Source organism: Eriocheir sinensis, chromosome 13 (genome assembly GCF_024679095.1).
Source record: "Eriocheir sinensis breed Jianghai 21 chromosome 13, ASM2467909v1, whole genome shotgun sequence".
Classification (NCBI taxonomy): Eukaryota; Metazoa; Arthropoda; class Malacostraca; order Decapoda; family Varunidae; genus Eriocheir; species Eriocheir sinensis.
The window spans coordinates 19,418,327-19,435,286 of record NC_066521.1 but is presented as its reverse complement, the minus strand read 5'-3'; the positions used below and the strand labels follow the sequence as shown (position 1 = coordinate 19,435,286).

Below are 16,960 nucleotides of genomic sequence, written 5' to 3'. Positions count from 1 at the left end.
CAGCATAAAGACGTATATACATTATTACCGGCCAAGATCGAGTTAGGACGACAGATAACATTCTACATCCATGCATCCACTATAGTTGTAGGGTATGCACCTCAAAGCGGTTGCCATTCACGTATGTCCTAGGTTAACATATCGCTGATGGATCATAAAGGCAATTGAAACAAAATTGCCGGTTAGGTGGTTGGGTCCGTATCTATAGGCTACTTGTCTCTATTTGCTGAGGCTATAATGTAACGACCGATATCACTGATTAAACTTGCTTCCCTGATATATACTACGGGATATAATCTTAAAAATCACGAACTAAGAATAAGCATAGACACCATTCCAACGTGTCCCACTGTTGAGTCGTTCACCCCTTGTCCCGGCCGTTTCCCTCTCCTATCTCCTCTTAGTTATAATAATAGAATAAAGCAATAAAAATGATCTATTTTAAGGGTAAAGTCTTGAAAATTCAGAGTACCGTAAGTCAGGTATAAGTGAGAACAATCTTGTACTTATAATTCAGCATATCTTAACTCATCAATCACCCGTTCTCCTCTTAGTTTTAACACGAATGTTGCGCAAAAAACCACCAATATAATTTAAGATCCATATATAGTAGCAAATAACGTCAGAATAGTGTATATAGAGCTTTTATCGAGGCGACGGGATAATCCTAATACAACGTGTCCCCCTGTAGCTCCCTCTCTCGGCCCTCTCCATCACCTTCCTGTCCCTCATTTCCCTCCTCCTCCTCCTCACCTACGTGTATACAATGCCTAGTCACCTCGGTATATATCTAGTCAGCTTGGTTTTCCCCTTCCTCCTCCTCCTCCACCCCTCCAATGGCCGGGATATTGAAAGAGAGATGACTGTGGAGGTGAAGGCAGGGACGGAGGAGTGCTTTTACGAGGTGATAAAGGGAGGAGAAACTCTGGACGTGGAATACCAGGTGAGCCAGCCCGTCGTGTGTGGCATATTTATCGTCTGTTTTTTATAACCCCTTTGTAGTTTGTGTTTCAGGTGATGTTTTGCAGTGACTCAGACGTAAAACTTGAAAATAGTCACTTGGGGTATTTTTTCCAGAATCACACCCACTTCACTGATTATCTCAATATGCTCAGCTAACCGTTTCAGTCACAAAATACGTGCTCAGTAACTCGATAGCCCTTTGTAATTTGTGTTTCAGGTGATGTTTTGCTGTGACTCAGACGTAAAACTTGGAAATAGTCACTTGGGGTATTTTTTCCAGAATCACACCCACTTCACTGATTATCTCAATATGCTCAGCTAACCGTTTCAGTCACAAAATACGTGCTCAGTAACTCGATAGCCCTTTGTAATTTGTGTTTCAGGTGATGTTTTGCTGTGACTCAGACGTAAAACTTGAAACTAGTCGCTTGGGGTATTTTTTCCAGAATCACACCCACTTTGCTGATTATCTCCATATGCTCAGCTAAACGTTTCAGTCACAAGATACTTGTTTCTAGGATATGAACAACTAAGTCAGAGGCAATAGGTCACAATTTTAACAGCTAGAGGCACCTATTATAGTGGTGACAGGTTTTTATTTTAACAGATAGGCCACTGTTACAATGCCAATAGGTTACTTATCACAGTGGTGATAGGTACTACTTACGTTACCATCCGTTAGGTCAGTATAGGGTTCTGTTGGCTTAAGAAAACATGGTGTGGCAAGGTACAGTTTCATTGGGGCAGCCTCACTCTGCCCTGCACTGCCACATTCCCTACCGGACCCAGTGTTCCCAGTTGGATATTATGTAGGTTAACTGAGTGGTTTGCCACACAGTTATTACTTAGGGGTCCTCCTCCCCCTGCTAGAAGGTTGATGTAGGGTCTGGTTAGATCAAGATAAGAGGGGATTGACAGGGGGGAATCCCCTGTTCGGAGGTTATGTTAGGTTACGTTAGATTTGTAAAGTTTATTTTTTCTAAATACTTGTGATGAGCTTCAATGCACTGTTGATTGTTGTTTGTGGTGGTTGAGTGGTGAATCACCTGCGGCAGCACCTTCCTCATGGTCTGGTGAGGGCTTAAGGGAGCGTCACACTGAAATGTACGATAATCTGGTATCTAAAGTTTTTTTTTTTAAAAAAAAAATAAAATATTGCAAACATAGGGCCCAAAAAATCGTACTTTAATGGGCACGTTTAGCTACGCCTCAAATTTTAAATGCCCTATAACTCAATTTTTTTTTGTTTTGTTTTTTTTGTTTTGTGTGTGTGTTTGTGTGTGTGTGTGTGTCAATAAGAGGAAACCTTTCTCTTTTTAACCCTTTCCTTGTGCGCAGTCTGGACACGACTATCCCCTCAGGCGCAGTCAGGGAGCCCAATGGGGGGGTTCTTTTAACCTCTGTATCTCAAAAACTAATCATCACAGCTAAAAACAAAAACACCACTGGAAAGAGAAGTTCCAGATCTATAGGAGTCAGCTATGTATGCCTCTCTTGCGTACCTCATACTCACGTTCGGGAAGTGTTGAATGTTAACACTTACGTTGGTGCGTGCGGGATGATCAGCCATATTGAGGTAACTGCGGACATCTCTTTTTCAGACTCTGGCAAGGGAGTATTGCCAACTGCAATATTTACAACTATTTGGTCAAAGAATCAGTCAGGTGATAGGTGAAGCTATGCAAAATGCCGCTATATTGGGCAAGAACATCCACCAGTTACTCGTCCGTAGATTTGCCGCGCTGGGCTGATATGATTTTCCACCAAATTTAGTGAAGAACCCACTCGATTGGCAATCCTGTGTTGTGAGAATTAGTGTTGGAACACTCTCATACGCAGGAGATTTGAGTGTGGCTGGAGCTCGCAGCGAGCATTTAGCGCCACCAGCAAATACGCCTAACGCCCGCTGCAAGCGTTTAGCAATGAAAGGGTTAATGTGGAGTTAAATGAATATATTTAGTCTCACACATTTTTAATTATTCCTTTCCCCACAAATTCATGTTTTTTTTAGAGTACTTGCAAGTAAAATATTATACGGAGAGATGCAGACAAGTAAGTGAAAAGGAATCCTCAATAAATGTTCTACAATAGTTACTCCTTCAAAAGAGAACGAGCAAACCCTTCTCAAGAGCGGCTCTGTGGTATCCTCAAGTAAAATGATGGTTCAATTTTAGCGTACTTTTGCGTTATTATTAAACGGATTTACGTGTTTTACTCAGGCAGTACAGAAATGATACTTCATTATAAAAGGATTGTTGCACAGATAAACCAAAGTATGGATTGAATTTTGATGTTCTCCGACAAGAGTAAAGTAGGCGATGCTCCTTTAATCCCCTCACTTCGGCGACCGACGGCATCACCGTATGGAAAGGGTTAGTCCTCTTCTAAACCTCTTAATAGGAAATGGAAGAGGATTAAGAGGAATTTAGAGGAGGATTGAGAGGTTTAGAAGAGGATTAATCCTCTTCCATTTCCTCTTGACCCTTTCCATACTGTGACGCTGACGTCTGCGTCACGGATGGAAAGGGTTAAGTGCTTATTTTTCCTTGCTTCTGTGCACTTAGGCTGTGTTTCTCAGTGTATCAAGACACCAAATTTAATTATGTGTAAACTATTAATCTTTTTGTTGTGGATATATATGATTTTACCTTGAAATAGTATGTTGCGATTTGAAGATACACTTGCTCTAGGACTTTTATAGCTCTTTTCCTGTGAATAAATATATTTCTACATGAAAAAAGCATATTTTACCCATAAATGAATAGTCTGTCTTTAAATGGCTTCAGTAAAGTTATATTTTCCTCCAACCAAAACATTAACTTTCTCACTACATTAGGTGACATTTTTGGCATTAGTAAATAGATCAGGCAACATATCCAGATTATTATAGGTAAGGTAAGGTAAGGTTGGGGGCATATACTAAGCTGTGCCTGGCCTTGGTGCTCATCTGTCACATTGGCCCTTGAGTCTCTGGTAAGTAATATCCCATTACCCTAGGTCACAGGGCCAGTGTGAAATTTGCATTACCACAGTTGACCTTCCCAGGGATTTCCCTAGTAACTATTTATTAACTTGTTTGTTAGGGAGGGTGAACAACTGGGAGGGCTGTGAGGCTGTGAGCTGATTGTCCAGTCTGGGATTTGAACCCAAGCCTGCAGATTGTAGTTAGATGTGCTTACCACTGCTCCACTGATAATAAAACATTGAAGCTTATGATAAATTCATTTACTTGGCAACTATTTTATTTTCTAACAACCTTCTTTGGATTCAAAGTTGGGCTGTTGAGATGTGAGGTGGTTGGCACTGGGGGGTGAGGGGATGCTGCAGTCTTATCAAAGACTTATCTTATCATGTAATTTCCTCAGTTAACAATAAAAAAAATTGCACAGCATACTCTTAAGTACAAACTCTTTCCACACCAGACTACATTCACATGACACAATATTTACTCAAGGTTTACTTTTCAAAATTAGTAAATTGTACACATTGATATTACTTGCTCTTGTGTAGGTTGGTAAAATTACTGGGAATTTTGAACTGGGAAACTTTCCATGGGAATTTTGGAAATTTTTGGGAATTTTCAGGAACTTCTGAGAATTGAGAAAAATTTACAAGTTTGCCGATGATGCCTTTGGGATTTTTTTCTTTTATTTTTTTCTTTATTCTTTTAGGCTCAGGGTATTATTGCCTCTTTAGACTTCAGTTTTAGGGGGCTGTTAGTGAATGTCCCTTGGTCTGGTGGTGGCACAGGCAGGATTGTTTAAGTGATGCCCATTGAGGTACATGTCGCCCTCCAGTTAACCGAACCTAACCTAACAACACCCTAAACAGTTACAGTAGGTCCTGACTCCAAAAACTTATATATGCTTCTTTACTAATGAGACTTTCTATACAACAAATTGAGGCTTTGGCTTTCATTCTCTTTCACATACCAGCCTGGCGAACAGGCCCTCAGGTGTTTTTTTCCTGACAATTTTGAGCAGTTGATATAGCATCCCACATGTTCCTCGCCACTTTGGAGACATACCTCCTAACCTCTTACCATACTTATTCTGTTGAACTACAAGTAGTATATGATGGCAGTACCTAGTATCAAGTTTTTATTCTATTTATGTATAGTATTTTTAATAGAATTTCTTGAGTTATTAAAAAAAAAAAAATTCCACCTTGGCTGCCTCTTCTTAGGTCATTGATGGTGGTCAAGGAGAGCTGGACGTTGACTTCTACATGGCGGGACACACTGGAAATGTGCTGTTGCAGGATGTGCGGCGCTCTGAGGGCACCCACAGGTCTGTGTGTGTGTGTGTTTACCTATTTGTAGTGTGCAGAGTTCAAGCTAAATCCAGAATAAGTCATTTTACTTTGTTGTTTTATATGAGAGCAAACCATCAGTAAAGTATATCAGAATGAAACTATAATCCTTCAGTATATTTCAAAAGGTTAAAAGGAGGGTTTGATCATGATTCCTAATGACAAAATATTCTTTCTCTTATCAGAATCACCATAAGTGAGGAGGGTCACTACCGCCTCTGCTGGGACAACACGTTCTCCCACTTCAGCACAAAGACAGTCTTCTTTGGTATCACAATAGAGAATGATGATGACGATGACCTCTGGGATGATGGGTTGGAGGAGACCATCACAGCAGAGGAGATTTATGAGATGAAGATTGAAGACATCAAGGTAGGCGAGGCATTGTTTTTCTCTATGTCTTTCTGAGCACCTGATTATCAGAAATGTAATACCTGGGGCTGAATTGCTGCCATTGCTTACCACTTGGTTCTGTCCACCTTTTGCAGGCTTATCCCTTTTTACCTTCATCCCAACATAGACTTCAAAGCCATATTTTTCCCTTTTAGTTAATAACCATGTACTAAGCTTTTTAGTGAATTTTAAGTCCACATAGTTTGAAGGTTAGAAAAGAACATAAGTATCATGAAAGAGTTATACAGAGCTTTGGCAGGTGCATCTTTAGAATTGCTGATTTTAATGACTTAGGTGCTTCAAGTTTTCAGTTTATATAATGTAAAGCTTGCCTCTGAACTCTCAGCATTCATGGTGTAAATTCAGTAGGATATTGATTGAAACTGAGATAGATGCCAAAGAAGCTTGTAATAAAACAAGTATGTGATGAAACTGTTTTCAATGGAGGTACCCTAGAGAAACTCTGAATAGTGAACATACATTTATTGACAAAATCTTGGGAAGGCTTGAGCAAGGAGTCTATGTGGGGTAAGGGAAGGACATTGGGAAAGGCTGTGTCCTGTAGTAGACTAGTAATGGCTAAAGATGATAGGGAAATAGAAAAAAATAAATAACTGATAATGTGACCCATAGGTATTCTATATTTGCACTGAGTTGATCTCTTACTTTAATCCTCAATTGTAATGCATACTCCTAAGTCCCATGCCAACTTCCAGGATGCCATGGGTAGGATCCGTGCCCACCTTACAAAATCCAGGTTCATGCAGGACCAGCTGAGGGCATATGAGGCCCGGGACCGCAATGTGGCAGAAAACAACTGCACCAAAGTCAATACTTGGTCGATGATTAATATTATAGTCATGATAGTGACTGGCATGATCCAGGTAAGATGCTGTACTTACTAATGTGTTAAATAATGTTAGGTTAACTTTACTGAAATGATAAGGGTCTCAGCTCCATCATTATAGGGAAGGTGTTCAAGCCAGATCTTCAGGTTCAGGGAAAAAATGTGGTAGTTCTAAGGGCTGCTTTGAGAAGACTAAAAACAGCATGTAACTAGTGCCACATATAATTTTATGTAATTCCAAGTGTTTGTGCTTTATTGTGGGATACCAAAACTTGCGTACAGGTAGTCCTCAAATAATGATAGGGCTTGATTCCAACAGGCAGGTCATAACTTGAATTGATCCAAATCAAAATTTACATTAAAAAAAAAAAAATTATTATTATTCAAATGTCACGCTGCAGTGTTTCTGTGCCTTTCCCCCTCGTGCTTGCCTCACCCCAGCCCTGCCTTCAGTTGACCTATTAGCCATACAACATTACGCAATGGAGTTACCGAGTTTTGCCAAAATGGTAAAGTAAAATTGAGGGCATGCCCTATAGCTGTGTGTGGCTGCGGTGCTCATCTCCATCACATTGGCCCTTGACCCTGTGGTAGGAAGAGCCCATGACACAGGGCCACTGTGTGCCGAAATAGAGCTTTTAACCGAACACCCTGCCAAGTTATTGCGTGCAGGCATGCAGGATTATACGAAATGTCAACTCATTACTTAACAAATTATTATTATCGGCCTGGTTGGAAGTGCAAGTGGTCATAAGTCACATACGTCATAGCTCAAGGACTACCTGTACATACAAGAGAAATTATGAAGGAGAAAAGCATCACCATATTAATTAACTTTTCATATTAATACTAGTCACATGCAAACAAATAATTGCTAATTGATCAGCTTCATTCTTATGATCCAATGTTTTTTCCACCCTCAGGTCATATTGTTACGGAGTTTGTTTGATGACAAGTCTCGGCTACATGGGATTTGGAAGAAGGGAGCGCCATCTACATTTTCCTAGGGGGTGGCTATGGTTAGGTTTTATTGAATTGCTGTGGCATAGGTTTTAATATTTTATCTTTCCTCCTGGTTCAGATAGAGCACAGCTTTGTCAGAGACAAGGGAGGAAACTGTGTGAAGGTGAGTGACAAAATATTAGTTTTAAACTACTTTTCGATATTGCGATTGTAAATTTGTGCCTGTGTGAAAGTAATTAGTGTTGAAGATGTAGAGTATATTTGGGTAAAGCTAAGTTACCAGCCATCAGGGAATTAACGAACATGAATGTGTCACTTTTATTGAGTGGTTTGTTTTAATGCACAAGTAATGATTGCAGCAATAATATAATAGAGGTTTATACCTAGTATGTTTGTGACGGTTATTACTTCAAATTCAGCGTCATGGTCCAACCGGCTGGGTGTGTGTCTTTCAGCTGTTAGTCAAATGGAAAGGGCATTTTAATTTTAATTTTTATGCTGTGAATTTTAAAATTGTCATTTGTTTTGCAGTTTTGACTAAGTGCCATACTGAAAATCAGTTTGCTCTGTAGCAGTTATAACAATGTAACCTGCTCAGTAAAGTAATCTCCATTTTAAATTACTGAGTACATTAATCTGTCAAACAACACTGAAGAGTTGTCTGCTGGTCAAGTGGTCTTAAACCCAAGGCAGTAGCTCCCTGTTCATCTCAGGCATAGTCACTGGTGACACCACTTCATGCAAAAATATATTTCAGATGCTCTCCATTTACTATGGAATTGCCATTGGTCTATACTTGAGGAAAATAAAAATCAGTTTGTATAAGTCATCCATAAAAATTGTTGCAGGTGCCACCATATTTACACAAAGTACAGTAGTTATAGTATACTTTTCAAAAACTGTTGTCCGTGCTACCTGTAATAATGAGTTTGTTAAATACCATAAAAACTTTTTCATGCATAAACACATCATAAGCTGTGTGGGAAGTGCACTATGCTGAGTACCTTGTGGCATTTGCCAGAAATAGAACTGGCAACAAGAGCCTTCCACTTTTATTACAAAAGCCATGATAATGAAGTATATGTGCCAGTCACTGTGTTCTTGGGGAATATTGTTGCATTGATGGAGAAGACTTTACTGCATTGGAGATCCTGTAGAGAAAATGTATTTTTATCATGATCAAAGCTTCCTTTTCTTATTGACGTGAAGGGGTAACTATTTATTTGTATATTTTTGGTATATGCTTACACAACACATCAACTTCTCTGTAACTAATGACTACTTACCAATGACTTGTTTTAAAGTTCAGAATGTGTCCTATTTCAGTACTGAGGCAATAGTAAGGAGTTGGCAATGACACACAGTATTGTATTGTCAATAATACCTTGCATACCAAAACTAGGCAGAAATACAAAATGAAGTATATTTCTGTAGCACATTTATGGGTTTAGGCTATTCATTAACTGAAAGTAATGTAGAAATTTCAAACCTCAGAGGAAATGACTAATGTTAGTTTTCAATGGGAAAATGTGGTTTTATCATGATTTTTTTGTCAGGTTATTAAGAACAGGGCTGATAACCAAAGCTGGGATCAATGTTTTACAGAGTGCAGGACTACAGGTATGGCAAAAAAATATAATTCATGAAATTCTGGTTACTAAGGCTGCAGTCAACAATAAGGGTACCTGCAATACATTTACATAATTGCAGGTTAGAAACAATATGATTCAGCTTTTTACAGGATTTTTAAATAAAACAACATTTTAATAATTTAATGTAATTCTCTTGACACCAATGTAATACCTGCTTACATACCCTGCTAATAACAGTCACCTCCTATTAGGTACAGAAGTTTCCCATTACATTGCTCTAGTGATACTGCCAGTCCTGAAGGCTGGCAAGCACTGCACTTCCATGGCGGAGAGTGACAGCACTGCGAGTGGACCCTTCAATCCTCACTGTCACAATAAGATATTTTTAAACTACTCCTCTGCAGCTCTCTCAGGTGAGCACTTTCCAATGCTAAATAAATACTTGCCTGAACCGTGATAGCCACAGAGGATAAAGGCACACCTACCTGGAGCTAAACATTTTTTTAAACTGTTTATATATCTTTGACCATAGGGATTTAAATTACATATAAGTACAGTCTTTTCACATTTTATCGGAACAGGTTGCATCATATTTTGTTTGAACTGAATTTAATATTTCCATAAGGAATAATAATGATGGTATTGGGCATAGTTGTAATCTGCAAGAAATGTATGACAACAAAAATATTAAAAATAATTAAATATATTTTACATATAATCCAAATTAAACTATAGTGAAACCAGATTGGCAAAATTGTTTTTGCAATGGCTCCCGCAGGTCCTTTCCTCCTCGCCACTCTGCTACACAGTCCTAACACATCTCTTCCTCTCATGTGTTATAGCTAGCATATGAGAGGAAAAGATAGTGGTTAGGACTGTAGCAGATTGGCAGGGAGGAAAGGACCTGCGGGAGCCAACATAAAAACGATCTCGCCGATCAGGTTTCACTATAGCCATAGTACTTATGTTAATTTTGTCAGCTTCATTATGTATTGTTCAAAGTCTGTTTTCATTTCACCAGGGAAGGGGAAGGTCTATCTGGATGAGTAATGCAATGCACTCAACCAGCCCAAGCTGTTTCCTTCTGTCGCTCTTTCTGAAAAATTATTCTCTATTGGATGTACCAAACTGCGAGGAGGAGGGGTGGTACGCCCTTAACCTTAGTCCTCCCTCATGTTTATCATGTGTCGTCCCTGGGAGATGGGAGTCCTGAAGGTTGAGCAATATCATAGTCATGTGCTGTGGCTTGCAACACACCTCTTTGGTCCCTTATTCTGGCCAAGATGGGGGCCTCTCCTGGCCTGGAGAGGCCAATTGGCTAGTCTGCCTGACCATGAGCCAAGTGGCCACCACCATGTCTGGTGGTGGCTGTGTTTACTATGCTGCTACCCCAGGGGCTGTTGGACTAATAGGCCCAACGACAGCTCTCCCCTTGTGGGGCTCCGTGGTGTGTGGGGAAGCAAAAGTTAAAAAAATTAGTTGTATGGTATCCAGTACTTTTGACAGGTCAGAGTGGGGCAGGAGGTCATCCCTGCCCCACCAAACACACCTACCCCCTTTTCTTGAGAGACCACCAGGGTGGTGCAGATGAGGGATAGCCACCCTGGGCATTAGACCAGGCAAGTTCTCCATGTGGGTGCCTGGAACATGCTGAGCCCCTCATCATCATCGACTACTCATCTCTTAGCTGAACTCTGAAGATGAGAGTGGACATAGTGGGTCTTCTCTGAAATGAAGAGACCTGGCAATGGAGAGATCAGTAGTCAGGGTTATACCTAATACTGGTGAAGTCAGAGCAATGGTGCCCATCTCATAGGGAATAGCTATAGCCATTTCTAACCGACTGCAGTACTTTTATTGGGGTTACTCGGATCGATGAGCATATGATGCTGGTGAGGTTGAAGCACACCTTTGGCTTTATATTTCTTATTGCAGTATGCACTCCTAGGTGTGAACTTGAGGAAAAAGAAATGTTCTATGCCAAGCTCAACTCTATAGTTGACTCGTGCCCCCCACGTGACACACTCATTGTCTTAGGTGACAAAGAGAGATGGGTACCAGTTTTGTGTTAGGTGTTAGTCCCCAGAGCTCTGACACCAGAAATGTAAACAATTCACTCTTGAACTTCACAAAGTCCAGAAAGCTGAGTATTGCTGGCTCCTAGTTTGTTGTACCAGCTGGACTTGGTACAGCAGTGTTGGTGGTGGCAAGGGAGATTGATCACATCCTTGTTAGTACTTCTTGGAGGATCGTTCAGAATTGTAGGATTTACCAGTGCTGAGTTCTTTGGGACCAACCACATACTTGTTGCACAACTGAGGATATGCATCAGGCCCAAGAAATCCTTAGGATGCAACCTTTCTGCTCCACTTCTACAATGTATTTCATTTACTCATTTTAATTCTTTGTTATCAGGATTTACATGCTCATAGAAAGCAACTGCACCAATTCCTAATGGTAATATACTCAGAGGCATCTGGAGGGAGGCTTAACCCCTTCCGCACCGCTCCTGTTTACCCTACCCGGGCCCATATACCGCTCGTGGTACGGGGTCAGACATGAGGCGCCAGCCTTGTTCCTCCACTGGCTCCACAGTGTCTGAAAACTCATCACTGTCATCTACTAAGTCACTATCACCACTTTCTGAGGTATCATCACTATATTCTTCAGTAGAGGCACCTGGCAGATATTCGGAGCCAGACTCGGAACTACTGCTGACCGAAATAGTGGTGATAACGGCAATTGCAATGGTTGTAGCGAATCCAAGATGGCCAGGCTAGGGACACAGTGATATAATCCTTCTCTTATGGAAGCAAGACAAGCACGGAGTCCCAAATGGCAACCCTGAGCCAGCCAGCCTTGAGATGCCGTGACCTCTCGTGACGTGGCAGTCACTGATTTGCTTGAGTGATTGTGGGCAGAGATTCAGGGTATCTCCAACTTCATTCAGGAGAGAGAGAGAGAAAATATCCATATCACCGAGATATCCACTCAGGCACTCAGTCTCAGCCTCACTCGTGTGAGGAAGAAATGAGGGACACCATGAGCGAATGGCTAGTATTGGTACCAGTACCATACCGTATAGCTGGTACCGGTACCTGCCCACCCCTATTGTTCAAAAGGCGCGCGGGAAGAACTGAGCTCAGCTGTGTGGCCGCAGCGCAGTGTGAGTCCAGTTGCGTGAGACATCTGGTGGCCACTCCATAAAATATCGCGTATAAGTGAAAAAAATTTGTAAATTAAACATTTATTTGGATTTTGGACCCCGTGTTATTTCAAAAATGCGTAAATCGAGTTACCTGTACCACCCCCTAAACACAGTGTAATACACTATACCGCCTGTATTTACCTGCCCTTTGAAACAATAGAAAATTTCACGTACACCCAGACGTGACGGTTTATCGTAGTGCATCCCCTACACATACATGTGTACGAACCAGTGCTGAAGGGGTTAAGGAGGGGCAGTTTCCCCTTCCCCTGGAAGTCTGTTATATTCCTGTTCACACTCATTTGCAAGTTATAACAGAATTATTATTTTTCATAACATTACGAGGCCACCTGGTGCTGCAATGCCACTGCTTTCTGGTTCACCAAGGAAAATATGAATCTGTCCCACCTTAAAAAGTAAAACTACCTGCAGATGCCCCAGATTATGTTCAAATTTCTCTGAAGTATAATTTATGTGACCCTTTCACAAACCTAACCACACATGATATGTAAAGACTGTACTGTTTACACTTTAAAACAACAATATATCTATAGTCTACCCCATCTCAGGTGACAGCGAATCAGGCGAGAAGCCCTTCCCTAAAGATGATAAAGGAAGAACATAGCCACTCTGTTGCTGCTGACTGGTTGACAGCCAACCCAATGGGGGTTGGGCTAAACCTTGCTGGAGAGCAGGCACTCTTCCTTCTCGTCTATAGGGAGGGGCTTTTTGCTGTCACCTGAGATGGAACAGGCTAAAACCATGCTTTTACCACTGCTGCAAATAAGGCCTTGATTTTCCACTCACTCATTTGAATTCTAATGAATGAAAGAATACTTTACAGACCAGAGAAGTTGTATCATGCTTATACATCATACAATGAGTTGCAAGTGTATAGGGTAGTATTAACGGTGGAAAAGCATACCACTCGTCTTGAAATTAGGAAATAAAAAATTTGAGTCTTACAGGATTGACTGCAAAATTTTATACACCAGGAAATGTTGATCCTGTGCTTGTATGTTGAGTGGTAATCTAAGTGAAGTATGAAGTTGGAAAAATGAAAAAATATACGTACGGAATACCTTGAGGGAGAGATTGACATTTTGGGTTGAATAAATAGTGATTCATGGTGCATTAGGCCATTAGCAACAGGAAAAACATGCCAGACCATCATTTAATACAGCTACAGAACTGTTTACTAAGAGCATACCATCAATGTTTCAGGAAACTTAACCACAGTTTTGTTAGTGCTCCCTCTTGATCCAACTTTGATATAATAGACAAGGTAGTGACTGCATGAACAGATGTTGTTAAGGATTTAGGGAGGGGGATAAACATTCATCAAGTAGCTAGCCAGTGCAACTTGTCCTACAGTGCTCATCACCCACCATGCATCTGATTGAACAATCAACGCATTTAAAAAAAAGGGCATAGATAGGATTCAGTATAAAAAGGTGGGGGGGCCTTTGTAGTAAGTGGGAACAGAAGTCGTTACTTAACCTTGTGAGTGAGTGGATGCTCAGGTAACCACTGCCTTTCATTTACATACATACTATATTTGCTGTTAGGACAGTGCTCATTCTAAAAGTATATGCTGATTCATAAATGCTCACTAGGTTTGCATTACTGAAACATCCTTATACCTTCTCTAGACACATTGCTGATCATGTGACAACCCATAATTGAAAACAGTTATCTTTCCATTATGCACTTTTCAATATCCCTAAGAAGCACTTTCTATGGGTCAAAATAATTGACCAAAATTATGGTGATGCACCAAGTTACATACTTAATTGGTTCTGCATAATTATGCACAATACCTAAATTTGTTCAAGGTAGGCCTTTAATCCTATAGAAAAGAAAAGGTAATTGGTTCTAATCTTGTCTAAAAACTCGCTCCTTGGTCCCTTTGTTCAGTAACTTGTCTTCGTACATTGCTATATACGGATTTCTTAACATGCAGTAGTCAGCCTTGTCTGTAGCCTTCCTGGCCTTATTTTATAGGTCCTGGGTGCATATTTCCCAAGGTTTTTATGAGAATTTATAATGCAAATGGGATGCAACTTCTGGAATATGCCCTCAGGATGTTAAAACAAGGCTGGGATGCCTAAAGGCAAACCTGACCACCATACAGTTATGCCCATGTCATGAAACAAATATTGGCAAATTGTGATACCATGAAACTTGGCACACCTCTACAGTCCCAATCCTAAGCTGAGTGAATACAGGTTAACAGATGCATTGTGCATGGTTTTTAGTTAAACCAGACACACCACAGTACAGTAATTAAAGAAATCTCTTCTTTATACTTTGTGAATATAATGTCAAGCTACTATAGTAGGTACATGTCTTTAGTTTTCAATGAAAACAACAACAATTGTAAATGAGTGACTTGGCAGACAACCTTCACATTACATGAAGTTACTCCTCACCATTATAGTAACCAATAAGTTGCTATCATTACTAAAAAAGGAATGAATACTTTAAACTCCTAAATATTTCCATCTGAAGATATATTTTTGTCAAAATACTGTAAACTGAAAATGCAGAAGATACCATTAAAGTTGGAATCAGAAATCTCGACTGTGCTGGTTACAAATGCAAAGCCATTTACTTTAACAAAATGTATTCATATTCTGACTGAATTCAAATTAGTACCAAGGATAACACCTAAAGGGAGATAACTGTGGTGACCTGGACAAGGCAGTGACCATGTGTCCTGGGCGAGATGGAGGATTAATCCACCAAAGGCTCAAGGGCCAGAGGAATAGTAATATGCATCATCTCGTCTTAACCAGAGCTTGAGGCTTTGCAAGGTTTTTAAATTACCTAAGTTGGTGCGTCATTTAGGGGACCATGACTTATTCATTATTGGACTTCATGGCTGAAGTCGGTAGCCCAACCACAAACCTTCGTTAGACTTATTTGGTTATCTTGATAACCAGCAAACTGACTCAGGATCTAGCAGGCTTAAGTTTAAGTATAATATTTTCTTATAAAAATTCCTATAAAAATAAATGTTTACCTTTACTGATAAAATATATTTCCATATACTATAAAAGAATTAACAATTAACTGGTAAGGTTTAGTGTATCAGAGTAATTTCAAATGTCCATCTAATAAATTCACCTTTCAAATTTCATTCCCAATGAAAAAAATAAAATAAATAAAATAAGTAAAAAAATAAATAAATAAATATATAACTACAAATTGATTTACATTTTGAGCAAGGTAAGTGTTGTTGAGAACTTAACTACCGAATGGCGTCCTCGTGTGGATAACAGCACTGCATTACCAGCCACGATGGAAGTCACCCTGAAGCAAAGGTTAAGGATTGAGTGTATGTTTACATTTATATGGATATATATATTGTGAACCTCCCAATTATGCAAGAATATAATTAGGTATGTTACAGTGCAATGGTCTATGTGTATCACTTGCATAGGTAACAGAGATTTTAAAGTGACTGCTGCTCTCAACACCTTAATCAGTGAGCCATACAAAGAAACTGAAAAAGCTGAACTTAATTCTCTGGAACAACATTAGTCAAACCATTTCAAATAGTCCGTTGAGGTGTTGTCTTCCGTGGGTCCTTTCTTTCACTCTGCTCTGCCACATAGTTCCAACACCTATCTCTTCCTCTTATATGGTAACATACAAGAGGAAAAAATAGGTGTTGGGACTGTGTGGCAGAGCAGAGTGGAAAGAACCACAGAAGCCAATCGCCTCAATGGATTATTTGAAATGGTTTGACTATATAAAGACTATTCAAGGAACTGGATGGCAGTGCTGCCCTTTACCTGCAGGGAATTTGTAAAGTTCCTTATTTAGCAATGCTAGAAATATATTCTAGAGGGGACCACTCATCTTTCATCCCCAGACCTCATAACCACTGGATGCAGAGGTTAGGATTTTATACACTGGCAAATCTTCATGTTTTGTACTGGGGTCATGGAACGCATCCTGTTAAAATAAACGCAAGTATACTTAAAAACTACATATGAATGGCTAGCTGGAAGTGGACAAGTGCCATATCCATGAAGGCTGCACAACAACTGATGGGTATCAGTTTTTCATTTCCCTTGAGCACTGCACACACAAAGCTTTAGATCTAAATGCATGAAAGTTCCGTCAGACTTACCTCCCCGGCATTGACAGGGTGCAGTGGAAACACCCAACTGCCTCTGACTACACCCTGTGCCTCCTCCGGGCCCGGCTCCTTCGGTGCTGGCTGCCGCCTCACCCCCACATGCCACGCGGATAGTCCAGCTCCTCACAGCTGCTTCACTGGCCGGGTGCCACTTGTCACGTCACCAGACCCATCCTGTTGCCACGCCGGTAGCCAGCATTACGACCTCTGTAATAAGTTACCTGGGAAGGAAAAAAGAGTTCATTAGGGTGATGCCAGCCTTCCTCTTTGGTTTGAAAGTGGCTCCTACCTCCTTTTTTTCTCTTTACTTTTATTAAAGCAAATTTTAGCTTCAGTTATACTTCAGAATTCACCCCAACGACTTTCTCGGTTGCAGTGGTCAAGTTTATTGGTACATTTATTTTCTGTAACTTTTCTTAATATAATACCGAAGTAGATGCTGTCCGAGTGTAATTGTTGTTTGATATTTCATAACGCACAACTATAGCAAAATTCCATGAACGTGGTTCTGTTTATGGTAATACAAGTTTCAA

The 16,960-nt window shown here is 40.3% G+C and overlaps 2 protein-coding genes across 6 annotated transcripts in view; one reads left to right on the top strand and one right to left on the bottom strand.

Annotated features, from left to right (window-relative positions):
* The first annotated feature begins 646 nt into the window (after positions 1-646).
* LOC126998139 (transmembrane emp24 domain-containing protein 5-like) lies at positions 647-9,247 on the top strand. The gene is made up of 5 exons (XM_050859562.1): positions 647-943; positions 5,149-5,252; positions 5,460-5,646; positions 6,384-6,551; positions 7,438-9,247. The coding sequence occupies exons 1-5, from the start codon at positions 767-769 to the stop codon at positions 7,519-7,521; spliced, it is 720 nt and encodes a 239-aa protein (XP_050715519.1). The 5' UTR covers positions 647-766; the 3' UTR covers positions 7,522-9,247.
* A 4,153-nt stretch (positions 9,248-13,400) lies between these two features.
* Positions 13,401-16,960, bottom strand: part of LOC126998133 (hrp65 protein-like) — a 40,625-nt gene continuing 37,065 nt past the window's right edge. For 3 of the 5 annotated variants that reach the window (XR_007752646.1, XR_007752649.1, XR_007752650.1), the window contains 2 exons: positions 16,419-16,648; positions 13,401-15,592 (listed from right to left, as the gene is read on the bottom strand). The gene's annotated coding sequence lies outside the window, so the exon portion shown is untranslated. Of the gene's footprint in view, positions 15,593-16,077; positions 16,649-16,960 lie in introns of all 5 variants that reach the window. The other 2 variants (XR_007752648.1, XR_007752647.1) reach the window with 2 other exon arrangements.